Source organism: Pleurodeles waltl, chromosome 2_1, assembly GCF_031143425.1.
Source record: "Pleurodeles waltl isolate 20211129_DDA chromosome 2_1, aPleWal1.hap1.20221129, whole genome shotgun sequence".
Classification (NCBI taxonomy): Eukaryota; Metazoa; Chordata; class Amphibia; order Caudata; family Salamandridae; genus Pleurodeles; species Pleurodeles waltl.
This window is the reverse complement of record NC_090438.1, coordinates 462,802,924-462,829,540: the sequence shown is the minus strand read 5'-3', so window position 1 is coordinate 462,829,540 and position 26,617 is coordinate 462,802,924. Positions and strand designations below refer to the sequence as shown.

The following is a 26,617-nucleotide window of genomic DNA, read 5'->3' as shown; positions in this document are numbered from 1 at the left end:
AAGTGGTGCCCAAAACACATAGGCTAGAATGGAGAGAAGGGGGTGCCCCGGTTCCGGTCTGCTTGCAGGTAAGTACCCGCGTCGTCGGAGGGCAGACCAGGGGGGTTTTGTAGGGCACCGGGGGGGACACAAGCCCACACAGAAATTTCACCCTCAGCAGCGCGGGGGCGGCCGGGTGCAGTGTAGAAACAAGCGTCGGGTTTGTAATGGAAGTCAATGGGAGATCTCGGGATCTCTTCAGCGCTACAGGCAGGCAAGGGGGGGATTCCTCGGGGAAACCTCCACTTGGGCAAGGGAGAGGGACTCCTGGGGGTCACTTCTCCAGTGAAAGTCCGGTCCTTCAGGTCCTGGGGGCTGCGGGTGCAGGGTCTCTCCCAGGCGTCGGGACTTTGGATTCAAAGAGTCGCGGTCAGGGGAAGCCTCGGGATTCCCTCTGCAGGCGGCGCTGTGGGGGCTCAGGGGGGACAGGTTTTGGTACTCACAGTATCAGAGTAGTCCTGGGGTCCCTCCTGAGGTGTTGGATCTCCACCAGCCGAGTCGGGGTCGCCGGGTGCAGTGTTGCAAGTCTCACGCTTCTTGCGGGGAGCTTGCAGGGTTCTTTCAAGGCTGCTGGAAACAAAGTTGCAGCCTTTCTTGGAGCAGGTCCGCTGTCCTCGGGAGTTTCTTGTCTTTTCGAAGCAGGGGCAGTCCTCAGAGGATGTCGAGGTCGCTGGTCCCTTTGGAAGGCGTCGCTGGAGCAGGATCTTTGGAAGGCAGGAGACAGGCCGGTGAGTTTCTGGAGCCAAGGCAGTTGTCGTCTTCTGGTCTTCCGCTGCAGGGGTTTTCAGCTAGGCAGTCCTTCTTCTTGTAGTTGCAGGAATCTAATTTTCTAGGGTTCAGGTTAGCCCTTAAATACTAAATTTAAGGGCGTGTTTAGGTCTGGGGGGTTAGTAGCCAATGGCTACTAGCCCTGAGGGTGTGTACACCCTCTTTGTGCCTCCTCCCAAGGGGAGGGGGTCACAATCCTAACCCTATTGGGGGAATCCTCCATCTGTAAGATGGAGGATTTCTAAAAGTTAGAGTCACCTCAGCTCAGGACACCTTAGGGGCTGTCCTGACTGGCCAGTGACTCCTCCTTGTTTTTCTCATTATTTTCTCCGGCCTTGCCGCCAAAAGTGGGGCCTGGCCGGAGGGGGCGGGCAACTCCACTAGCTGGAGTGTCCTGCTGGGTTGGCACAAAGGAGGTGAGCCTTTGAGGCTCACCGCCAGGTGTGACAATTCCTGCCTGGGAGAGGTGTTAGCATCTCCACCCAGTGCAGGCTTTGTTACTGGCCTCAGAGTGACAAAGGCACTCTCCCCATGGGGCCAGCAACATGTCTCGGTTTGTGGCAGGCTGCTAAAACTAGTCAGCCTACACAGATAGTCGGTTAAGTTTCAGGGGGCACCTCTAAGGTGCCCTCTGTGGTGTATTTTACAATAAAATGTACACTGGCATCAGTGTGCATTTATTGTGCTGAGAAGTTTGATACCAAACTTCCCAGTTTTCAGTGTAGCCATTATGGTACTGTGGAGTTCGTGGTTGACAGACTTCCAGACCATATACTCTTATGGCTACCCTGCACTTACAATGTCTAAGGTTTTGTTTAGACACTGTAGGGGTACCATGCTCATGCACTGGTACCCTCACCTATGGTATAGTGCACCCTGCCTTAGGGCTGTAAGGCCTGCTAGAGGGGTGTCTTACCTATACTGCATAGGCAGTGAGAGGCTGGCATGGCACCCTGAGGGGAGTGCCATGTCGACTTACTCGTTTTGTCCTCACTAGCACACACAAGCTGGCAAGCAGTGTGTCTGTGCTGAGTGAGAGGTCTCCAGGGTGGCATAAGACATGCTGCAGCCCTTAGAGACCTTCCTTGGCATCAGGGCCCTTGGTACTAGAAGTACCAGTTACAAGGGACTTATCTGGATGCCAGGGTCTGCCAATTGTGGATACAAAAGTACAGGTTAGGGAAAGAACACTGGTGCTGGGGCCTGGTTAGCAGGCCTCAGCACACTTTCAATTGTAAACATAGCATCAGCAAAGGCAAAAAGTCAGGGGGCAACCATGCCAAGGAGGCATTTCCTTACACAACCCCCCCCCCCAAACGAAAGAGGATGAGACTAACCTTTCCCAAGAGAGTCTTCATTTTCTAAGTGGAAGAACCTGGAAAGGCCATCTGCATTGGCATGGGCAGTCCCAGGTCTGTGTTCCACTATAAAGTCCATTCCCTGTAGGGAGATGGACCACCTCAACAGTTTAGGATTTTCACCTTTCATTTGCATCAGCCATTTGAGAGGTCTGTGGTCAGTCTGAACTAGGAAGTGAGTCCCAAAGAGGTATGGTCTCAGCTTCTTCAGGGACCAAACCACAGCAAAGGCCTCCCTCTCAATGGCACTCCAACGCTGCTCCCTGGGGAGTAACCTCCTGCTAATGAAAGCAACAGGCTGGTCAAGGCCATCATCATTTGTTTGGGACAAAACTGCCCCTATCCCATGTTCAGAGGCATCAGTCTGCACAATGAACTGCTTAGAATAATCTGGAGCTTTTAGAACTGGTGCTGAGCACATTGCTTGTTTCAGGGTGTCAAAGGCCTGTTGGCATTCTACAGTCCAGTTCACTTTCTTGGGCATTTTCTTGGAGGTGAGTTCAGTGAGGGCTGTCACAATGGATCCATATCCCTTCACAAACCTCCTGTAATACCCAGTCAAGCCAAGGAATGCCCTGACTTGAGTCTGGGTTTTTGGAGCTACCCAGTCCAGAATAGTCTGGATCTTGGGTTGGAGTGGCTGAACTTGGCCTCCACCTACAAGGTGTCCCAAGTAAACCACAGTTCCCTGCCCTATCTGGCATTTGGATACCTTGATAGAGAGGCCTGCAGATTGCAGAGCCTTCAAAACCTTCTTCAGGTGGACCAGGTGATCCTGCCAGGTGGAGCTAAAGACAGCAATATCATCAAGATAAGCTGTGCTAAAGGACTCCAAGCCAGCAAGGACTTGATTCACCAACCTTTGGAAGGTGGCAGGGGCATTCTTTAAACCAAAGGGCATAACAGTAAACTGATAATGCCCATCAGGTGTGGAGAATGCTGTTTTCTCTTTTGCTCCAGGTGCCATTTTTATTTGCCAGTACCCTGCTGTCAAGTCAAAGGTACTTAAGAATTTGGCAGCACCTAATTTGTCTATGAGCTCATCAGCTCTTGGAATTGGATGAGCATCTGTCTTGGTGACAGAATTGAGCCCTCTGTAGTCCACACAAAACCTCATCTCTTTCTTTCCATCTTTGGTGTGAGGTTTGGGGACTAAGACCACTGGGCTAGCCCAGGGGCTGTCAGAGCGCTCAATTACTCCCAATTCCAGCATCTTGTGGACTTCCACCTTGATGCTTTCCTTAACATGGTCAGATTGTCTAAAGATTTTGTTCTTGACAGGCATGCTGTCTCCTGTGTCCACATCATGGGTACACAGGTGTGTCTGACCAGGGGTTAAGGAGAAGAGTTCAGGAAACTGTTGTAGGACTCTCCTACAATCAGCTTGCTGTTGGCCAGAGAGGGTGTCTGAGTAGATCACTCCATCTACTGTGCCATCTTTTGGGTCTGATGACAGAAGATCAGGGAGAGGTTCACTCTCTGCCTCCTGATCCTCATCTGTTACCATCAACAGATTGACATCAGCCCTGTCGTGGAAGAGCTTAAGGCGGTTTACATGGATCACCCTCTTGGGGCTCCTGCTTGTGCCCAGGTCCACCAAGTAGGTGACCTGACTCTTCCTTTCTAGTACTGGGTAAGGGCCACTCCATTTGTCCTGGAGTGCCCTGGGAGCCACAGGCTCCAGAACCCAGACTTTCTGCCCTGGTTGGAACTCAACCAGTGCAGCCTTTTGGTCATACCAAAACTTCTGGAGCTGTTGGCTGGCCTCAAGGTTTTTGGTTGCCTTTTCCATGTACTCTGCCATTCTAGAGCGAAGGCCAAGTACATAGTCCACTATGTCCTGTTTAGGCTCATGGAGAGGTCTCTCCCAGCCTTCTTTAACAAGGGCAAGTGGTCCCCTTACAGGATGACCAAACAGAAGTTCAAAGGGTGAGAATCCTACTCCCTTCTGTGGCACCTCTCTGTAAGCGAAAAGCAGACATGGCAAGAGGACATCCCATCTCCTTTTGAGTTTTTCTGGGAGCCCCATGATCATGCCCTTTAATGTCTTGTTGAATCTCTCAACTAAGCCATTAGTTTGTGGATGGTATGGTGTAGTGAATTTATAAGTCACCCCACACTCATTCCACATGTGCTTTAGGTATGCTGACATGAAGTTGGTACCTCTGTCAGACACCACCTCCTTAGGGAAACCCACTCTGGTAAAGATACCAATGAGGGCCTTGGCTACTGCAGGGGCAGTAGTCGACCTAAGGGGAATAGCTTCAGGATATCTGGTAGCATGATCCACTACTACCAGGATATACATATTTCCTGAGGCTGTGGGAGGTTCCAGTGGACCAACTATGTCCACACCCACTCTTTCAAAGGGAACCCCCACCACTGGAAGTGGAATGAGGGGAGCCTTTGGATGCCCACCTGTCTTACCACTGGCTTGACAGGTGGGGCAGGAGAGGCAAAACTCCTTAACCATGTTGGACATATTGGGCCAGTAGAAGTGGTTGACTAACCTCTCCCACGTCTTGGTTTGTCCCAAATGTCCAGCAAGGGGAATGTCATGGGCCAATGTTAGGATGAACTTCCTGAACAGCTGAGGCACTACCACTCTCCTAGTGGCACCAGGTTTGGGGTCTCTGGCCTCAGTGTACAGGAGTCCATCTTCCCAATAGACCCTATGCGTTCCATTTTTCTGGCCTTTGGACTCTTCAGCAGCTTGCTGCCTAAGGCCTTCAAGAGAGGGACAGGTTTCTTGTCCCTTACACAGCTCCTCCCTTGAGGGTCCCCCTGGGCCTAAGAGCTCAACCTGATACGGTTCAAGCTCCAAAGGCTCAGTTCCCTCAGAGGGCAGAACTTCTTCCTGAGAAGAGAGGTTCCCTTTCTTTTGCTGTGTTGCAGTTGGTTTCCCAACTGACTTTCCTGTTCTCTTGGTAGGCTGGGCCATTTTTCCAGACTCCAGCTCTACTTTTCCACCCTGTGCCTTGCACTGTGCTCTTGTTTTCACACACACCAGTTCAGGGATACCCAGCATCGCTGCATGGGTTTTTAGTTCTACCTCAGCCCATGCTGAGGACTCCAGGTCATTTCCAAGCAGACAGTCCACTGGGATATTTGAGGAGACCACCACCTGTTTCAGGCCATTGACCCCTCCCCATTCTAAAGTAACCATTGCCATGGGATGTACTTTTCTCTGATTGTCAGCGTTGGTGACTGTGTAAGTTTTTCCAGTCAGGTATTGGCCAGGGGAAACCAGTTTCTCTGTCACCATGGTGACACTGGCACCTGTATCCCTCAGGCCCTCTATTCTAGTCCCATTAATTAAGAGTTGCTGTCTGTATTTTTGCATGTTAGGCGGCCAGACAGCTAGTGTGGCTAAATCCACCCCACCCTCAGAAACTAGAGTAGCTTCAGTGTGGACCCTGATTTGCTCTGGGCACACTGTTGATCCCACTTGGAGACTAGCCATACCAGTGTTACCTGGATGGGAGTTTGGAGTGGAACCTTTCTTGGGACAGGCCTTGTCTCCAGTTTGGTGTCCATGCTGTTTACAGCTATGACACCAGGCCTTTTTGGGATCAAAGTTTTTACCCTTGTACCCATTGTTTTGTGAAGAGGCTCTGGGCCCACCCTCCTGTGCAGGTTTTTGGGGGCCTGTAGAAGACTCTTTACTATTTTTAGTTTTGGTTGTCTCATCACCCTTCCCCTGGGGAGTCTTTGTGACCCCTTTCTTTTGGTCACCCCCTGTTGAAGTCTTGGACACCCTTGTCTTGACCCAATGGTCCGCCTTCTTTCCCAATTCTTGGGGAGAAATTGGTCCTAGGTCTACCAGATGCTGATGCAGTTTATCATTGAAACAATTACTTAACAGGTGTTCTTTCACAAATAAATTGTACAGCCCATCATAATTACTTACACCACTGCCTTGAATCCAACCATCTAGTGTTTTCACTGAGTAGTCTACAAAGTCAACCCAGGTCTGGCTCGAGGATTTTTGAGCCCCCCTGAATCTAATCCTATACTCCTCAGTGGAGAATCCAAAGCCCTCAATCAGAGTACCCTTCATGAGGTCATAAGATTCTGCATCTTGTCCAGAGAGTGTGAGGAGTCTATCCCTACACTTTCCTGTGAACATTTCCCAAAGGAGAGCACCCCAGTGAGATCTGTTCACTTTTCTGGTTACACAAGCCCTCTCAAAAGCTGTGAACCATTTGGTGATGTCATCACCATCTTCATATTTAGTTACAATCCCTTTAGGGATTTTCAACATGTCAGGAGAATCTCTGACCCTATTTATGCTGCTGCCACCATTGATGGGTCCTAGGCCCATCTCTTGTCTTTCCCTCTCTATGGCTAGGATCTGTCTTTCCAAAGCCAATCTTTTGGCCATCCTGGCTAACTGGATGTCCTCTTCACTGGGGTTATCCTCAGTGATTTCAGAGGTGCTGGTCCCTCCTGTGAGGGAGCCAGTATCTCTGACTAGTATTTTTGGAGTCAGGGCTTGAGAGGCCCTGTCCTCCCTAGATAGGACTGGTAGGGGGGAATCTTCCTCCAATTCACTATCATCTTCCTCTGAGTTGCCACCCTCAGAGGGGTTGGCCTTTTCAAACTCTGCCAAAAGCTCCTGGAGCTGTATTTTGGTAGGTTTGGGGCCTATGGTTATTTTCTTTAGTTTACAGAGTGACCTTAGCTCTCTCATCTGTAGATGGAGGTAAGGTGTGGTGTCGAGTTCCACCACAGTCACATCTGTGCTAGACATTTTGCTTCTAAAAGTTGGAATACTTTTTAAGAATCTAAAACTGGTTCTAGAATCTAATTCAAACTTTTACAAACTTTTAAACTCTAAAAGAAATGCTAAACAGGATCTAACACAAGGCCCTAGCAGGTCTTTTAAGAATTTAGGAAACTTTTCAAATTGCAAAAATCAATTTCTAATGACAATTTTGGAATTTGTCGTGTGATCAGGTATTGGCTGAGTAGTCCAGCAAATGCAAAGTCTTGTACCCCACCGCTGATCCACCAATGTAGGAAGTTGGCTCTGTATGTGCTATTTCAAAGTAAGGAATAGCATGCACAGAGTCCAAGGGTTCCCCTTAGAGGTAAAATAGTGGTAAAAATAGATAATACTAATGCTCTATTTTGTGGTAGTGTGGTCGAGCAGTAGGCTTATCCAAGGAGTAGTGTTAAGCATTTGTTGTACATACACATAGACAATAAATGAGGTACACACACTCAGAGACAAATCCAGCCAATAGGTTTTTGTATAGAAAAATATCTTTTCTTAGTTTATTTTAAGAACCACAGGTTCAAATTCTACATGTAATATCTCATTCGAAAGGTATTGCAGGTAAGTACTTTAGGAACTTCAAATCATCAAAATTGCATGTACACTTTTCAAGTTATTCATAAATAGCTGTTTTAAAAGTGGACACTTAGTGCAATTTTCACAGTTCCTGGGGGAGGTAAGTATTTGTTAGGTTAACCAGGTAAGTAAGGCACTTACAGGGCTTAGTTCTTGGTCCAAGGTAGCCCACCGTTGGGGGTTCAGAGCAACCCCAAAGTCACCACACCAGCAGCTCAGGGCCGGTCAGGTGCAGAGTTCAAAGTGGTGCCCAAAACACATAGGCTAGAATGGAGAGAAGGGGGTGCCCCGGTTCCGGTCTGCTTGCAGGTAAGTACCCGCGTCGTCGGAGGGCAGACCAGGGGGGTTTTGTAGGGCACCGGGGGGGACACAAGCCCACACAGAAATTTCACCCTCAGCAGCGCGGGGGCGGCCGGGTGCAGTGTAGAAACAAGCGTCGGGTTTGTAATGGAAGTCAATGGGAGATCTCGGGATCTCTTCAGCGCTGCAGGCAGGCAAGGGGGGGATTCCTCGGGGAAACCTCCACTTGGGCAAGGGAGAGGGACTCCTGGGGGTCACTTCTCCAGTGAAAGTCCGGTCCTTCAGGTCCTGGGGGCTGCGGGTGCAGGGTCTCTCCCAGGCGTCGGGACTTTGGATTCAAAGAGTCGCGGTCAGGGGAAGCCTCGGGATTCCCTCTGCAGGCGGCGCTGTGGGGGCTCAGGGGGGACAGGTTTTGGTACTCACAGTATCAGAGTAGTCCTGGGGTCCCTCCTGAGGTGTTGGATCTCCACCAGCCGAGTCGGGGTCGCCGGGTGCAGTGTTGCAAGTCTCACGCTTCTTGCGGGGAGCTTGCAGGGTTCTTTCAAGGCTGCTGGAAACAAAGTTGCAGCCTTTCTTGGAGCAGGTCCGCTGTCCTCGGGAGTTTCTTGTCTTTTCGAAGCAGGGGCAGTCCTCAGAGGATGTCGAGGTCGCTGGTCCCTTTGGAAGGCGTCGCTGGAGCAGGATCTTTGGAAGGCAGGAGACAGGCCGGTGAGTTTCTGGAGCCAAGGCAGTTGTCGTCTTCTGGTCTTCCGCTGCAGGGGTTTTCAGCTAGGCAGTCCTTCTTCTTGTAGTTGCAGGAATCTAATTTTCTAGGGTTCAGGGTAGCCCTTAAATACTAAATTTAAGGGCGTGTTTAGGTCTGGGGGGTTAGTAGCCAATGGCTACTAGCCCTGAGGGTGTGTACACCCTCTTTGTGCCTCCTCCCAAGGGGAGGGGGTCACAATCCTAACCCTATTGGGGGAATCCTCCATCTGTAAGATGGAGGATTTCTAAAAGTTAGAGTCACCTCAGCTCAGGACACCTTAGGGGCTGTCCTGACTGGCCAGTGACTCCTCCTTGTTTTTCTCATTATTTTCTCCGGCCTTGCCGCCAAAAGTGGGGCCTGGCCGGAGGGGGCGGGCAACTCCACTAGCTGGAGTGTCCTGCTGGGTTGGCACAAAGGAGGTGAGCCTTTGAGGCTCACCGCCAGGTGTGACAATTCCTGCCTGGGAGAGGTGTTAGCATCTCCACCCAGTGCAGGCTTTGTTACTGGCCTCAGAGTGACAAAGGCACTCTCCCCATGGGGCCAGCAACATGTCTCGGTTTGTGGCAGGCTGCTAAAACTAGTCAGCCTACACAGATAGTCGGTTAAGTTTCAGGGGGCACCTCTAAGGTGCCCTCTGTGGTGTATTTTACAATAAAATGTACACTGGCATCAGTGTGCATTTATTGTGCTGAGAAGTTTGATACCAAACTTCCCAGTTTTCAGTGTAGCCATTATGGTACTGTGGAGTTCGTGGTTGACAGACTTCCAGACCATATACTCTTATGGCTACCCTGCACTTACAATGTCTAAGGTTTTGTTTAGACACTGTAGGGGTACCATGCTCATGCACTGGTACCCTCACCTATGGTATAGTGCACCCTGCCTTAGGGCTGTAAGGCCTGCTAGAGGGGTGTCTTACCTATACTGCATAGGCAGTGAGAGGCTGGCATGGCACCCTGAGGGGAGTGCCATGTCGACTTACTCGTTTTGTCCTCACTAGCACACACAAGCTGGCAAGCAGTGTGTCTGTGCTGAGTGAGAGGTCTCCAGGGTGGCATAAGACATGCTGCAGCCCTTAGAGACCTTCCTTGGCATCAGGGCCCTTGGTACTAGAAGTACCAGTTACAAGGGACTTATCTGGATGCCAGGGTCTGCCAATTGTGGATACAAAAGTACAGGTTAGGGAAAGAACACTGGTGCTGGGGCCTGGTTAGCAGGCCTCAGCACACTTTCAATTGTAAACATAGCATCAGCAAAGGCAAAAAAGTCAGGGGGCAACCATGCCAAGGAGGCATTTCCTTACATATACCCAAAAGTGCTTTTGGGGTATGTGTGGGGGGCGGAGTGGAAGAGGGCTTCAGAGTGTGGCTTTGAGTGCACCAGTTCACTTTCAGCAATGCCTTGTCTGCCAGGCTATCTGTGGGGGGGGGTAATCAATCCTTTGTATGGGGTTAGGCCACTACCCTTTGAAGTGTGAGCCCCTCCCCATCCTTCCTGCCCAGGAAGATCCATCAATATGCAGATGCAATTGAGCGTCCTTTGTTTGTGGCTGTGTGGATGGAAATATCACATGCAGTTGTCACCCAGCCCTAACGTGCATTGGAGACAGGCTGTAAGGCATACACCACAGTAAGAGTAGAGAAATGGCTACTTTCTAAAAGTGGCATTTCTAAAATGGTAATGTTTTTCCGACTTAACAGGTAAAGAGGATGATATAGCTACTTTGTTCTGATCTGGAATTACAGCTTAAAAGTATATTAAGGATTTCCCAATGCTGGTCTTCTTTGAGAGGAGTAGGCCTTACAATAGTGAAAAATGGCATGTACATGTCCTGCCTTCTAAATACACTGCACCCTGCCTTGTGAGTCACATAGGGCCTACCTTAGGGGTGACATATATGTAATAAAAGGGGGGTTTAAGGATTGTCATGGGGTTTTAAATGCCAAGTCAAGGTGGCAGTAAACTGACCACACAGGCCTTGCAATTGAGTCATGGTTAAGGGGATACTTATGTCGGTGGCACAATCAGTGCTGTAGGCCCACTATTAGTATGTAATTTATGGTCCCTAGGCACATTGTGTGCACTTTACTGGGGACTTATAAATAAATAAAATATGCCAACTGGGTAGGAGCCAATAGCAGAATGTTTAGGTGAGAGATCATAAGCACTTTAGTTCTGGAAAAGCGTGCAGAGTCCTAAAACCAGCAAAAAAAAATTAGAAAAAAAGGTAGGCAGGCAAAATACTTTTGGGGGGTGTCTGGACCACCCCAAGGCTGTCAAGTCTAACGTGTCCCCCCCCCAAACCCCCCTCTCCCCCACACACACAGCTGAAAGTTGGGAGAGCCACCCAACCCCTTGGGAGCTCTCTTCACTAAGAAAGAAGAATCCAGAGAGAGCATTTGCATGGCGTGGTCAGACCTTGGGCAATGTTCCATCTTCCTACACAGAATGGACTTTATGATGGAACACCAAGAGTTTAGGATTTTCACCCCTTATCCTCATGAGCCAACCGAGGGGCCTGTGGTCTGTCTGAACCTGGAAGTGAGTTGCCAAACGAGTATTGTAGGAAGTTGGCTCTGTATGTGCTATTTCAAAGTAAGGAATAGCATGCACAGAGTCCAAGGGTTCCCCTTAGAGGTAAAATAGTGGTAAAAATAGATAATACTAATGCTCTATTTTGTGGTAGTGTGGTCGAGCAGTAGGCTTATCCAAGGAGTAGTGTTAAGCATTTGTTGTACATACACATAGACAATAAATGAGGTACACACACTCAGAGACAAATCCAGCCAATAGGTTTCGTTATAGAAAAATATCTTTTCTTAGTTTATTTTAAGAACCACAGGTTCAAATTTAACATGTAATATCTTGTTTGAAAGGTATTGCAGGTAAGTACATTAGGAACTTTGAATCATTTCAATTGCATGTATACTTTTCAAGTTATTCACAAATAGCTATTTCAAAAGTGGACACTTAGTGCAATTTTCACAGTTCCTGGGGGAGGTAAGTTTTTGTTAGTTTTACCAGGTAAGTAAGACACTTACAGGGTTCAGTTCTTGGTCCAAGGTAGCCCACCGTTGGGGGTTCAGAGCAACCCCAAAGTCACCACACCAGCAGCTCAGGGCCGGTCAGGTGCAGAGTTCAAAGTGGTGCCCAAAACGCATAGGCTAGAATGGAGAGAAGGGGGTGCCCTGGTTCCGGTCTGCTTGCAGGTAAGTACCCGCGTCTTCGGAGGGCAGACCAGGGGGGTTTTGTAGGGCACCGGGGGGAACACAAGCCCACACAGAAATTTCACCCTCAGCAGCGCGGGGGCGGCCGGGTGCAGTGTAGAAACAAGCGTCGGGTTTTCAATGTTAGTCTATGAGAGATCTCGGGATCTCTTCAGCGCTGCAGGCAGGCAAGGGGGGGATTCCTCGGGGAAACCTCCACTTGGGCAAGGGAGAGGGACTCCTGGGGGTCACTTCTCCAGTGAAAGTCCGGTCCTTCAGGTCCTGGGGGCTGCGGGTGCAGGGTCTCTCCCAGGCGTCGGGACTTTGGATTCAAAGAGTCGCGGTCAGGGGAAGCCTCGGGATTCCCTCTGCAGGCGGCGCTGTGGGGGCTCAGGGGGGACAGGTTTTGGTACTCACAGTCTTAGAGTAGTCCTGGGGTCCCTCCTGAGGTGTTGGATCTCCACCAGCCGAGTCGGGGTCGCCGGGTGCAGTGTTGCAAGTCTCACGCTTCTTGCGGGGAGCTTGCAGGGCTCTTTCAAGGCTGCTGGAAACAAAGTTGCAGCCTTTCTTGGAGCAGGTCCGCTGTCCTCGGGAGTTTCTTGTCTTTTCGAAGCAGGGGCAGTCCTCAGTGGATGTCGAGGTCGCTGGTCTCTTTGGAAGGCGTCGCTGGAGCAGGATCTTTGGAAGGCAGGAGACAGGCCGGTGAGTTTCTGGAGCCAAGGCAGTTGTCGTCTTCTGGTCTTCCTCTGCAGGGGTTTTCAGCTAGGCAGTCCTTCTTCTTGTAGTTGCAGGAATCTAATTTTCTAGGGTTCAGGGTAGCCCTTAAATACTGAATTTAAGGGCGTGTTTAGGTCTGGGGGGTTAGTAGCCAATGGCTACTAGCCCTGAGGGTGGGTACACCCTCTTTGTGCCTCCTCCCAAGGGGAGGGGGTCACAATCCTAACCCTATTGGGGGAATCCTCCATCTGCAAGATGGAGGATTTCTAAAAGTTAGTCACTTCAGCTCAGGACACCTTAGGGGCTGTCCTGACTGGCCAGTGACTCCTCCTTGTTGCTTTCTTTGTTCCCTCCAGCCTTGCCGCCAAAAGTGGGGGCCGTGGCCGGAGGGGGCGGGCAACTCCACTAAGCTGGAGTGCCCTGCTGGGCTGTGACAAAGGGGTGAGCCTTTGAGGCTCACCGCCAGGTGTCACAGCTCCTGCCTGGGGGAGGTGTTAGCATCTCCACCCAGTGCAGGCTTTGTTACTGGCCTCAGAGTGACAAAGGCACTCTCCCCATGGGGCCAGCAACATGTCTCTAGTGTGGCAGGCTGCTGGAACTAGTCAGCCTACACAGATAGTCGGTTAAGTTTCAGGGGGCACCTCTAAGGTGCCCTCTGGGGTGTATTTTGCAATAAAATGTACACTGGCATCAGTGTGCATTTATTGTGCTGAGAAGTTTGATACCAAACTTCCCAGTTTTCAGTGTAGCCATTATGGTGCTGTGGAGTTCGTGTTTGACAGACTCCCAGACCATATACTCTTATGGCTACCCTGCACTTACAATGTCTAAGGTTTTGTTTAGACACTGTAGGGGTACCATGCTCATGCACTGGTACCCTCACCTATGGTATAGTGCACCCTGCCTTAGGGCTGTAAGGCCTGCTAGAGGGGTGTCTTACCTATACTGCATAGGCAGTGAGAGGCTGGCATGGCACCCTGAGGGGAGTGCCATGTCGACTTACTCGTTTTGTCCTCACTAGCACACACAAGCTGGCAAGCAGTGTGTCTGTGCTGAGTGAGAGGTCTCCAGGGTGGCATAAGACATGCTGCAGCCCTTAGAGACCTTCCTTGGCATCAGGGCCCTTGGTACTAGAAGTACCAGTTACAAGGGACTTATCTGGATGCCAGGGTCTGCCAATTGTGGATACAAAAGTACAGGTTAGGGAAAGAACACTGGTGCTGGGGCCTGGTTAGCAGGCCTCAGCACACTTTCAATTGTAAACATAGCATCAGCAAAGGCAAAAAGTCAGGGGGCAACCATGCCAAGGAGGCATTTCCTTACAAGTATGGTCTCTGCTTCTTCAGTACCCAGACCACAGGAAAAGCTTCTCTTTCAATGACACTCCACCTCTGTTCGCATGGAAATAGCCTCCTGCTACTGAAGGCTAACAGTTTAGGCCCTCCTCATTCAGCTGTACTAAGACTATCCCTGTGCCATGTTCTGAAGCATCTGTCTGCATGCTGAATTTCTTGGAGAAATCGGGGGTCCTGAGCACAGGTGCTGCACACATGGTTTCTTTGAGGGAATCAAAGGGTTTCTGTGAGCCTCTGTCCAGAGGACCAATCTGGACTGCTTCTTGGAAGTCCCCTCGCTTAAGGTGGCAACAATTGTGCCATAGACATTAACACATCTTCCCTAGTAGCCAATGAGGCCTAGGAAGACTGTAACATCTGTCTAGGATTTAGGCGGTTGCCAGGCCATGATGGTTTGAATTTTAGCCTGGGGGGGCTTTACCTTTCTTCCACTTACCAGGTGTCCTACATATACCACAGAACCTTGCCCAAACTTGCACTTACTGGCCTTGTTTGTCTGGCCTGCCAGCTGCGGGGCCTAAAGCACCTCATGGAGGTGATGCAGGTGTTCCTCACAGCTAGAACTGTAGACTGCAATATTGTCTAGGTAGGCAGTACAGAAATCCTCCTTTCCAGCCTGGACCCTGTTAACCAACTGTTGGAAGGTAGCAGGGGCATTCTTCAATCCAAAGGGCATCGCCCGGAACTGGTATTGCCCCTCTGTGGTTAAGAAAGCTGACAGTAAAGGCGATCTGCCAGTACCCTGATCTCAATTCAAAAGTACTGAGGAATTTGGCAGCGCCTAGCCTGTCAGTGAGCTCATCTGCTCTGCGGATGGGTGTGCATCAGTACTGGTGATAGTTGAGTAGTCTGTGAAGAACCGGAGCTATGGCTTGGTGCCTGGTTGAGAAGCCTTTGGTACCAGCACCACAGGGTTGGTCCAGGGACTGTTACAGGTCTCAATCACCCCGTAAGGCCAACATCTTAGAGACTTCCTCATTGATGCAGACTCTCACCCTGTTGGACAAACTGTAAATTTAGTTTTTTACGGGGGGCTGTCTCCCGTTTCAATACCATGGACACACGTGTGTGTGTGTGTGTGTGTGTGTGTGAGTTCAGGGATGACTGAAAACATTGAGGCTGACTGTCTCAGCAACTGGTATCATTCACCTTACTGTTCTAGGGTCATTGTGGCAGAGAGGTTGGCACTCTCCACTGACCTCTCGTTGTGCAGAGAGGTGGTCCGGGAGAGGTTCACACTCTCATATGTCCAAAGGAGCATGCTCACCTCGGTCCTCTCAGTGAGGCTTTAGCCTGTTGACATGGAGCACCCTTAGTGGGTTCCTAGGGGGTTTGGAGGTTCACTAAGTGGCGTCCCCCTTACACTCCTTGACTTCGTATCGGCCAGTGCAGAGGTCCTGGAGAGCTCTGAGCCCTACTGTCCCCATGACCCATACTTTCTGGTCAGGTTAAAACTCTACTAGTGGTCTGCTGAACATACCATGTCCCATTACCTCCTGGCTGGCCTTGAGATTGCTCTGGGCCTTTTTCCAACAGCAGTACATCTGGTTCCAGAGGGCCAGCAGGTAACTGACCGCATCCTGGTGGGGTTTCCTCAGAGCTTTCTCCCACCCCTCCTCGACAATACTCAGAAGTCCCCAGACAAGGTGGCCATAGAGGAGTTCGAAGGGGCTGAACCCTACTCCTTTCTGTGGCATCTCCCTGTAGGCAAAGAGAAGGCATGGCAAGAGGACATTCCACTTATGCCTCATGGCCTCAGGTAGGCCCGCAGTCTTTCCCTTCAAGGTCTTGGTGAATCTTTCAACTAGACCAATGGTTTGGGGGTGATAGGGTGTGGTGAACTTGTAAATTACCCCACACTGATCCCACATATAATTCATGTAATCAGACATGAAACTATTGCCTCAGTCAGACACTATCTCCTTGGGGATCCCCATCTCCGTTCTAGTCACCACAGGTGCAGTCACCATCCTTTTGAGGGGTTTTCTCTGAGAAGCGTGTGGCATGGTTCACCAAGACCTGGATAAGCCTGTTATCGAGGGCTGCTGTGGGGTCCAATAACATTGATACCAGCCCTTTTTAAAGGAGGTTCCAATGACTGGGATCAGGGAAGCTTTTTCCTTGACTTCCCACTGGCCTGGCAGGTGTCAGGTCCTGCAGAATGTATCTGAGGCTGTCTTCATTCTCGGCCAATAGAAGTGGGAAACAAGCCTGGCTAAGGTGTTGTCTTGCCCTAAATATCTTCCCTGGGGTATGTTATGAGCCAAACCCAGTAGGAACGCTCAGTAATACTGGAGGACCACCATCACACAAGCAGCCCCTGTACCCAGAGCCTTAGGTTCCCTGCAGAGGAGATCATTCACCCAGTAGATTAGGTGATCCCCAGAGGCTTTAACTGCTGCATGGGCTGAGGCCTGTCGCCTCAAGCCCTTAAGGGTGGGACACTCTCTGCGCTTTGCAGAATTCCTCCCTGGTGGGCCCACTCTAAACTTGCCAGCCAGCAAGCTCGGTTAGGTCACCTAGGGCAGCAATGTCCTCCCCAGTTGACTCTTTTGGGGCTCCTCCTCTGGGACTCCGTCAGACTCCACTGCGGGAACTTCAGGGACCAGTTTCCTGTGTCCTTTACTCCCCACCCCACTCCTTGGCAGATGTCTGGTGGCATGTGTTCGGTAGGACCTGCTCAGCTGACACATGACAGTTGTCATGCTGGCTCCCATGACCAGTTGACCATTAATAGTGACCCACTGTCTATACTTGGAAACATTTGTAGGCATGTGAGTTTTTTTTTTTTTTTTTTTTAAGCACCATTAGTCTATCCCCCAGGGCACAAGGGTTATCTCTATCTGTTCCTCAAAACTTTCTGGGACTACCTTCGCCCCAAGCTCTATACTAGCCAACCCAGGTGTCTGCCCACTGGTGGGAGGTTATGCTCTCTTGGGACATTTGTAGTTGCCCTTAGAGTGACCAAACATGGAGCACTCTAAGGGAACAAACCTCCCTGTCTTATGGTCAAATAACCCTTTTTTAGTAGTAGGCAGGGACTGGTTACCACTACTCCTTTGGGAATTATTTTTGGGGGTCTTTAGAGAACCTTATTCCACCCTTCCTGCGCCCCCCCCCTTCACCTTTCTTTTGGTGGGAGCCCAGACCACCTTTGTGTGTGTCCCTTTCTACCCCTGATACCCGACACTCTGGTGCTAGCTCAGAGGTTCGCCTCCTCATCAAGCTTCTTGAGGTCACAGTTCACTGTCAACTAGGTGCTTGCGCAACTCTGTAAAGCAGATTCTGAGCATATTTTACTAGGGACTTATTAGTACATTTAAATCTGCTAATGTTTCCGTGTTTAGTGGAGAGAGCACAATAACTTTAGTGCTAATCAACAGTGGTAAAGTGCGCAGAGTTCTAAAACCAGATTTAAAAAAACAAAAAATGGAGACTGGCAAAAAAGTTGGGGTAAGACCACACTAAAGCTACCAGGTCTAACACCGCCTGTTAGAAAGCTAGAGCTTTGACCTCAGGTTACTTTGTGTATTGTTTGTGAATGCCGTATTTTCCTTTGTGTTGGTATGCAAATACTCCTTTTATCGAACTAACAGTCTGACTTGCGCATTTCGTGGACTGGTCTGTGGCTGAGCCAAATGCAGTGTGCATCTAAAAAAATTAAGTAACCAGTTTAGGATTACCTGCATGCACTTTCTCACACATGAAAATATTTTCCACTGCCCCCCTTCCTGGTACCGTCTCTTGCATATTGCCTGAGACTGGCTTTTAGTATCTGGCAGGAGCACTGGACAAAGACCTAGATGGGAGAAGCAGAAATTGTCGATCCTCTGGTAACTGCAGAAGCATGCCCACTCTTCATGAGACTTGTTCTAACATTTGTGCCCAGTTGACAGTACGGATCAAGGAGGATACACTTACCCACCTCTGGTGATGGTGATGGAGAAGTAAAGGGATAGTCTCACCAGGTGACTGCACTGATTTTCCAACTAAAAGCAGGACAAAAACATATGTGATCAGAAAATAAATAGAGGGCAGGATTGCACAACTTTCACACTCTCTGTAGAGGACTTTAATCCCAAAAGTGGTATACACCTAATTAAAAGAAAAGTGTTTAACTTGCAGTAGAACATTAGGAAGTATGAATTTCTTCAAAAGATGTTTATAAATATATTGTAAGAGTTGCTAGCATTACACTCCACAGATGGTAAGTCACTAAACAGTTCTTCATTCACTTTTTTTTTATTTTATTTTTTAAATATTCCGTGCTTCATCAGGTCAGTTCCACATTTTTTCACACACATGATAGTCACAGCGGGGCCCTCTTGAGAAAGATACCGTTTATGAGCAATACTGCTGGTCCTCTTTAACAATTCATAGTTATACTGATTACAGCAGCATAAAACAGACTAACGTGGATAAATGTGAAAAATAATTAATACATTTCACTAGAAATATGAACCTTGTGCAGTCTTGCGTAACACCTGCTTTGACTAAATACATCAACTGCAATGCTTAATTTGAGCTGGTGATGCCCACTACCACTTGTTTTTGAGGACCACCACTTATTTTCCCTTATCACATATCGAGTGAATGGGGAAAAACATACACACTGGAAAGGCGAAAGACAGGGAAACAGTTACAAAGGGAGAAAGTGGGAACCTTCAAGAGATAGAGGCAGGCAGTGTCTGGTAGTGGATTAGAGGCCTGAGGTGAATTTGAGACTACATAGCCTTGGTATTCGGTGCACTGACATTTAATAGCACTGGCACGGGGCATCTGAGTGGCGCTTTAGGTACAGGTACTCATTCATTTACAAATTAATCACTGGTTGGCCGGCTGGAACTGTACTGAAATTACAGAATCAAAAGAACTGAATGAGGGACCCTTGAGAGACTTGTGATCTGTGAAGTGGTGTGCTAGCAACCCTTTTAAAATAACTTTTCAGGACCATGTTTTCAACCTGGAGGGCATGAGAGTGGCTACTCTTTCTGCTTGCTGACTACTCAAGAGAAACCGTTATTTGAATGGGCACCTAATTGTGTTGGATTGTTATATGCATGGATCATATGATGGGCGGGTTGGCTACAGAAATGTTGGTGTTTGCCTAAGTTTATAAATGCAGTTTTAAATGTCTCTTGTGATGGTAAATATAGTGGCAAGTTACGTCCAATAAAATATGAAGGTAGAGAAGCTGACTAATCCTGTAATTTCTGAATGGTGGGTTTGAGGGGTGTGACTTACATGGATAAGTGCCTTAATGAGGACATTCTTGCTGCCAGAATTCATTGTCTTTTCTGATTGATTTCTTTTCAATTGTAACTTTAGTGATGTTTGATTTTTGTCCCCAACAGTGAGAACCTGTTCATGCAGATGGCAGATGTCATGGTTACAGAAGGATGGAAGGAGGCTGGCTATGAATTTGTCTGCATTGATGACTGCTGGCTAGATAGTTCTCGAGATCTCAAGGGCCGTCTCCAGCCGCATCCAACCCGCTTCCCTAGTGGGATCCGTAAACTAGCTGATTACGTGAGTAGTGGCTAATTTTTCAAACCATTTAGATAAAGGAAGCTGAAATAAAAACAATGGCTATTTTTTTTTTTTTAAATGGTGACTTCATGGATCATTACAGGTCTGTCTGTATAACATTTCCTAGTGCAGTATGCAGCCAGGTAAAAGCCAAGCTGCCCAATGGCATGAAGTCATGAACTCGTCTAGTGCATGGATTTGGTTGAGGCCATCAGACTTATCTTTTAAAATATGATTTGATGACTTTTTCCAAGCTGGTACAAAAAACTTTTTTTCTCTCAAAACATTTACTAATTATATACGTAACTTTCCTAAGTGGATATAACCTTTATTAGACCTAATGTGGTATCCCAGTGCCTTTCTATGAAACCGCCAACTCTGGTACAATGAAAATAGTTTTGAGGTGTTAGTCACTATTAGGACATGTGTAAAATTACCATTTGCAAAGCCTAGTTTTAAATACAATGCATCCTGCCTTAATGGGCAGTAAGACTTAGTGGTGACTTATAAATATTTAAAAGTAGGGTTTTAAGCCTGTCTGCATTATTATGATGGGCTGAATTTGCAGTTTAAAGCTGCACAGCCAGGCTACTGGTGACAAGCCTGCTTTGTCACTGCAGTGGGTGGCATAATGGGTGCTGCAGGCCACCATTGACACTTAATTTACTGACCTTAAATACACTTTTGGCACTATATACTAGAAACTTATTGGTAAGGTGGGTATGCCAGTTGCTCCAGTTTGAAAGGAGGAGCACAAGCACTTTACCACTTGTTATCAGGTTAAAGTGCACAGAGTTCTGCAGCCAGCAAAGATGGTCTTTAGCAAAAGAATTTGGGCTGACCCCTGCATAAAGGTCACATTATCAACAATGTAACATTACTGGCTTGCTGATAATCCTATTTAGCTTTTGTGACAAAACTGTGAAGCCTGAACAGAGGCGCTCCAAAACAGCAAGTCCTTATTTCTCATTAATCTTGTGGCTGGCAATTGTCAAGAAGGCCTGTGTTGCTACCCGACAGTAAACAGCACAGACTTTGTCAACCCACACACCATATATGAGGGGAGGGTAAGCTAGAGACCTCAATTATTGGAGACTGCCTTGTGAACTTGCTCATTTTTTAGTTCACTGAAGAGAAAGACAAGGCAACAAAATTGAACAGCACATGGTTGCACAGTTCTTGCAAGCCATGTAGTGGAATTGTGTTCCAGCAGTCTGCAAAAACATTCTTTAGACGGGAATATATTTACCATTTGTCCTAAATCTTTGATGTTTGTGAGGATGTAAATGCTGCTACCTAATTCGCCTAATATGTTAATCACTTTTACATGGGTAGGGTTTTTTGGTGTGTAGGTAATCAGACCACGTCTTAAATTCCTGTTTAATTGGTAGTGTTGTGTGCTACACTCAGGGTGATGGGACTGGTGCAACAAAAATTGAATACCCAGGGTACTTGACCACCTTGAGGTGGAGAGGGTTAGAAACTATAATTCAGAGTGACACAGGAAATAACATTCAGTAACCTCTGTCCAATCATTGCCTTTTTTGGGAAGGGACAGTTAAATAAACACAAGAAACCAGGTGCTTGGACTTTTACAGTTTGAGATATGATCGTCCTGTATGTCTTAAGAGCTACCTAGAGCTGGCTGCTAATTTTTGTTTACGATTGGCTATCTGGCCAGTGTTGTATAGGACTTGGAACAGGTGACTCTGAAACCTGTAGATGTGTTGTGTGTGGGTGTGTGTCCGCCCCTCCAACCCCCCGTGAAGCATTCCATGATTGCAGGTTTTATTCAGCTGTCTCCCACACATTCTTCAATTGGTTACTGGGATTTTTTATTGTATTTTTCCCTCTCCAAAGGAAACTATCCATACATATTACTCTAGTTCCTTTCTGAAACATTACTGATGTGATGGTGACCATTAGAGTGGGCTATAGGAGAAGCAATTTGTGCTGGAATTAATTCTTAATAAGTAGCAGGAATATGGGCAAAAAGAGATTAAGGCAGAAAGACATGAGGCATGCAAAAGGTTCTAGGGACATTCATAATTCACAAGGGAGAGAAAAGGAACAATTTTACCTGAAAAGTGAGGAATACTGGTACAAAGTTGTTCTGTAAGATATATGCATCATGTCACATGTGCAAAAGAAAACTCTTACAGAGTGGTGAGACAGTGGGTGAATGAAAGCATTGTCAATCATACATGAAATACATTAGTGGGTGTAGCAGGCAACACAGAGCCTAGGAGAAACCGCATAGACTTGTGCATTTTTGCAATGTGGTTGTTTATCGTTTCAATTATACATTGTCAAGTGAAATGCAATACTGTGGAAGTGTGCAAATCCTTTTTAAGTTACTGTATTTCCAACATTCGAAAAAGGTCTAGCATACAAGTGGAAAATGCAAACCAGGGTGTGTTTTTTTTATTTATTTTTTTATTTTATTTTTTCCCCCCCCTTCCTATGCTAATTGAATTTGCAAGGGCAATAGGAAAAAAACAGTGAGACCTATTAGCTTTGCCAGTGCTTCTTTTTTAGACTGCATCCAGCCAAGGATACTAGAATGGTCTACATTATTACTTCATACCTAGATGAATCTAATGCATAGTCCATGTCCAATGAATACAGAAAAAGATCTTGCTCCACTAGCCCTCAGCCCATTTTTAAAACAAAAAAATATATATATAATATAATATTTCCAACAACCTCCTCCGGACGGGGTGCCCCAAACCCATACTTAAAGTCCAAACAAAAATGCCAAAGCCTCAGTTCCGGTAACATCCAAACATTTCGGCTGAATGCCTTGATCACAGGTGAGTGGTTTAAGGTGTACACAACACATGTGTTTATCAATCAAATGCGTTGTGACCCTGTAGTAATAGCATACATCTCCCATAATGCACTGATAATGTTTGAATAAGGATTCATTGCACTGTAGCTTAATATTTGACTCTGCTATAATAGCATCTAAATGCCACAGTCCTATTTCACAATTGCAACAGTGCATTTAGATTGAGAATAAAGTGGCCACATGCTTAATAATCATCTATTCATGTGTTTCACTTTAAAAATATCACTCGTTATTAAACGTAATGTGTCAGGATTCTAGCTTACTGCCATTTCTTCTGAGAATAAATGCTCGGATGATCTGGAACTGAAGCTTTGGCAAAACACTGTTGCCAGTCTAAGGCTTTGGACGAAACTCCTCGGCATTTTCATTAATCTGCACCGAGCACTTTATAATGTAAATAGAAAAAAAAGACAATTAGGATTCCAGATCTGGTGGTGCTGCTGCCATTTTTTTTTTTTTTTTTTTTTTTTTTTTTTTTTTTTGGACCTGCAACAGGATTAAGGATCCCGGAAGTGTTGGCAGCGATTTTAGGACTTGGCTTTAACAGGGTCCTAAAGAGGAAAAACAGACAAGGGAGCAAAAAAAGAAAAAGAGAGAGTGCGAGAGACTAGGAACTTTGCAAACATTAAATGGCCCCCTCTTTTCTCATCTGTTTTATGCATGCCTGCTCCTTGACTTTACCTCATTCGCACTGCTTTCTCCTTGCTCTGCCTCTTCCTCACCCCACCCCCCTGTTTTTGCTTGTTTTTTTTTTTTTTCTTTTCTTTTTTTCTTTCCTCCTGCTTGCCCTTCCCACCTTCTCATTGTTTCTCCCCACTTTTTGTGTGCCTAATCCTTGCTTCATCCTTGAAGGGTGTGCACGGCATGTGGTTGAAGGCATGGGGGACTGGATGCATGTGGCCAACCACCAAAGCGTAAAAAAAATAGAAATTCACTTAAATAACCAAAGGTTATAGGGATGTTATAGTTGGGAAATAGAATAAAATAAAAACCTTGGAAATTCACACAATACAAACTAAGGTTACAGGAACATTATAATTGGGTTCAGATTGTACTTGCACAAAACCATAGAAATTTAGCAGTTAGTTATTTCAAGTAACTAGAACTCGCACCTCACCATGCACTTCTAATTACTCCAGATATTATGTAACTCAACATTATCAGTAAAATTATTGATGAGAACTGTGCATGATGAGCATACAAGTTATAGTTACTTGAAATAACAAACTATAACAGCTGAATTTGTATGGTTTTCTGCATGTAAAATCTGAACTTAACTAGAAAGTTCGTGTAACCTTTTGTTTGTGTTTTTTTTTTTTGTGTTAAAATATATTTTATCACTTTGATGTCGCAGTGAATTGTTCCCCAGTCTCCAATGTCTGAGTTGGGGCAGAGATAGTCTTGTTCACTGGTGTTCAAAGATCTGTTTTGGACCCAAGTGATCCTTTGTATTGAATAGGCACACTCTACAGACAGCCAAGGGCTTGGGGAGGATGCAGGCTTACCAGCCTTCATCCTTGAAGGTGGTATAGCAGCTCCTTGACCAAGGAGTTTGTCCTGCCTTTTTCTCTGGCAGCTGGACTGAAGCAAATTCATGGTTCCAGGACTGATCAGTTATCCTTGTGCAATTCCTTACAGTCAGGTCAGCCTTTTGCAGGCCTTCTTGGTAGTCTTGTCGTGCCTCATGGTAGACTCACTTCATCTCTTTAACTGACAGGTAAGTTCTTCCTTCTCTTCCCAGGTCATTACTGAAAGTGTACTCTGCATGCTTTCTCAGATTCTCTCAGGTTAGAGGTATTTTGCTGTTGGCACCAAAGATAAATGCACGGTGTTGATTGTGAAACGTATGCAAAGTAGTGCTAAAGTATTTCATTTTCATAAAGTAAAGGCTGGAGATTGATTTGATGCTTGAGTTCGGAGTCACTAACCCCACATTCATTCCCCCTACTAAGGCTTGGAATGCTGAACTTCCTGACCCTGCTTTTCAGGTGCTAAAGCATCGTAGCTGATGCTCTGTTTGCTCAAAAGAAGGGTTAAGCCCCAAGACACCGGTGGTAAAATGCAGATTTAGTCTGAGCCCAATAACCCTTGACTGACTAGGACTACCTGTTGGGAAACTTTTCCAAGAAGTTCTGAAAGTCAACATCTGGTTTTATGAATTCCTTGTTACAGTATTTCACTTATAGGACCCATATTGCCTCCATAGCTTTCTAATGGTATTTTTTTGTGATTGCAGGTTCATTCTAAAGGACTGAAGCTAGGGATTTATCAAGATGTCGGAAATCAAACGTGTGCTGGATTTCCTGGTAGCTTTGGTCACTATGAACAGGATGCCAAAACATTTGCTGAGTGGGGAGTAGATCTACTAAAGTTTGATGGCTGCGGCTTTGGGACTTTGGACCTGTTGGCTGAAGGTACCATAAGAAGCCTATATGTGACATGCAGGCATTGTAAGGCTAACTAACCATCCTTTGATTATATCTGACATACCAGTGCAAAATGATACTTCCGGCCAGTCAGATAACTAATGTAAATTAGGAGATAGTTGAAGCTCTGTAGTGGCCTCTTAACAGACACCATGCAGTGCTTTTACTGTACTATAGCTCTATCTGTTGATATTGTGCACGCAAAGTGTCTGCAAGTCAGGATTTGACTTTGGATGGACTCCACTAGAGATAACTACTTGTCCTCTGAACATAATCCAAGTGCCTCTGTGAGAAAAGAACAATATCATTGTACTTTAATGTGAAGCATCAAACAGTGGTCTCAGGTGTGAAAGGAGTGTTTTTCTTCAGTTGGTGATAGCTAACATTTACAATAGCCGAAGTGACAAACTAGTTTCACATCCTAATGCAAGTGTGTGGCATTAGTAAAGAGAAATCGTACCAACCAAAAGTTGATCTGACCTAATAAAACGGTGATGCTGTGAACAAACATTCTGCTACCTCTGATGTCTAGGCTCCCTAAAAATTAAGGGTGCACTCTAAACCTAAGAGAAAGGTTGGAGCACACATAGAATCACTTACAAAAGTATTCATTAAGTCTGTGATGGGCATAGAGTTTGCATCAATTTCAATGTTTTTGCAGGTGGTCAAACTTATGTAGTCGTTATGAAAGAATACTTGATTACATAACACAATCAAGGCAGCCAACACTGGTTTCATCCTGTCCTAGTTTTTCAAGGCTGAGGGCAAATGGTGGACTGAATGCCAAGTAAAGTTCGGTCAAAACTGTTCTTTCGCAACAACACGACTTACGATGAAGGGGTAAAAAAACGAAATTGATGCACTGCACTACATGCTTATCATAGAATCCGTTACAGAAGTAATTGTAAAGTCTGTGTGCGGCAAACTTATTCTTATCTATAGTTAGTATTTATTTAGTCTCCACCGAGCCATGGGTTTTGTTGAGACTGCCTCCCCCCCCCCCCCCCCACGCCTTCAATTCACCTCTCCAAGCTGACCCCGCCACCATGTTCTTGCATGCCATTTTTATATTTGAATGGAGACTGACCATTTTTAATTTTTAACTCCTTCCTGCAGGATACAGAAACATGTCCATTGCACTGAACAAGACTGGCAGAAGCATTGTATATTCATGCGAGTGGCCTCTGTATGAATTTTCACTTCAGAAGGTAGGTGATGCTAAAGGTTACTTTGTTTTCATGCCATGATTAGCTGGGTCTTGCCATCCACATAATTCCTTTCTTACAATTAGAAAAGTACAAGCATCTTGTAAGCAATGGAAATATGTATTCAGAAGGCTACATCTAAAATACATTGCCATTACTTGGAAACTAAGATGGTGCTTTGATTTTCAACTTTCAGATCACAGAAGTGTATGCTAATCATTGGTCAGTCGTGGGAAGACTTGCCCGCCTTTACTATAGTTGGAAGTATAGTCTCTTGCATTGGTTCCTATTTCCTTTAATCGAAATCATCTCAAGCTTGAGTTTCTTTATTTCCCTAATCTTTGTCTTACCTTTATTTTCTAGGACTTAATCAGTCTCTTTTTCTGGTCGTTTATTTAACCATTTCTCTGCCGGTCATGGTCTTTGAATAATGTCAATCAACCCAACACTAATGCTAAAGTGTGGCCATTTCAGGCATCTGATCTCCATCAGTTTTGGCCTAAGTAGTCTAACCTTTTGACTTCTATGGACCCTCACTTAATAGTTAGTGGAATCCGGGGACCCTCACTGAGTCATTACTGAGAGCCGTGACCTCACACTTAGTCATTACTGGGAGCCAGGGATGTCGGTCTAAGCAATTTGAGGGATTAAAACCAGAACACAGTTTACAAATAGAGACACAAGCAATCATCAAATACACAAAGGATTAAATATTTTATTTAATTCACAAACCCACGTTCCGTATTATTCAGTTTGCTGCAC

At 46.6% G+C, this 26,617-nt stretch overlaps 1 protein-coding gene across 1 annotated transcript in view; it reads left to right on the top strand.

Annotated features, from left to right (window-relative positions):
* Window positions 1-26,617, top strand: part of GLA (galactosidase alpha) — a 51,893-nt gene that overhangs the window by 3,449 nt on the left and 21,827 nt on the right. The window contains exons 2-4 of the mRNA XM_069213499.1: window positions 19,199-19,373; window positions 24,461-24,638; window positions 25,767-25,858. Coding sequence (XP_069069600.1) covers window positions 19,199-19,373; window positions 24,461-24,638; window positions 25,767-25,858 — 445 coding nt within the window. The remainder of the gene's footprint in view (window positions 1-19,198; window positions 19,374-24,460; window positions 24,639-25,766; window positions 25,859-26,617) is intronic.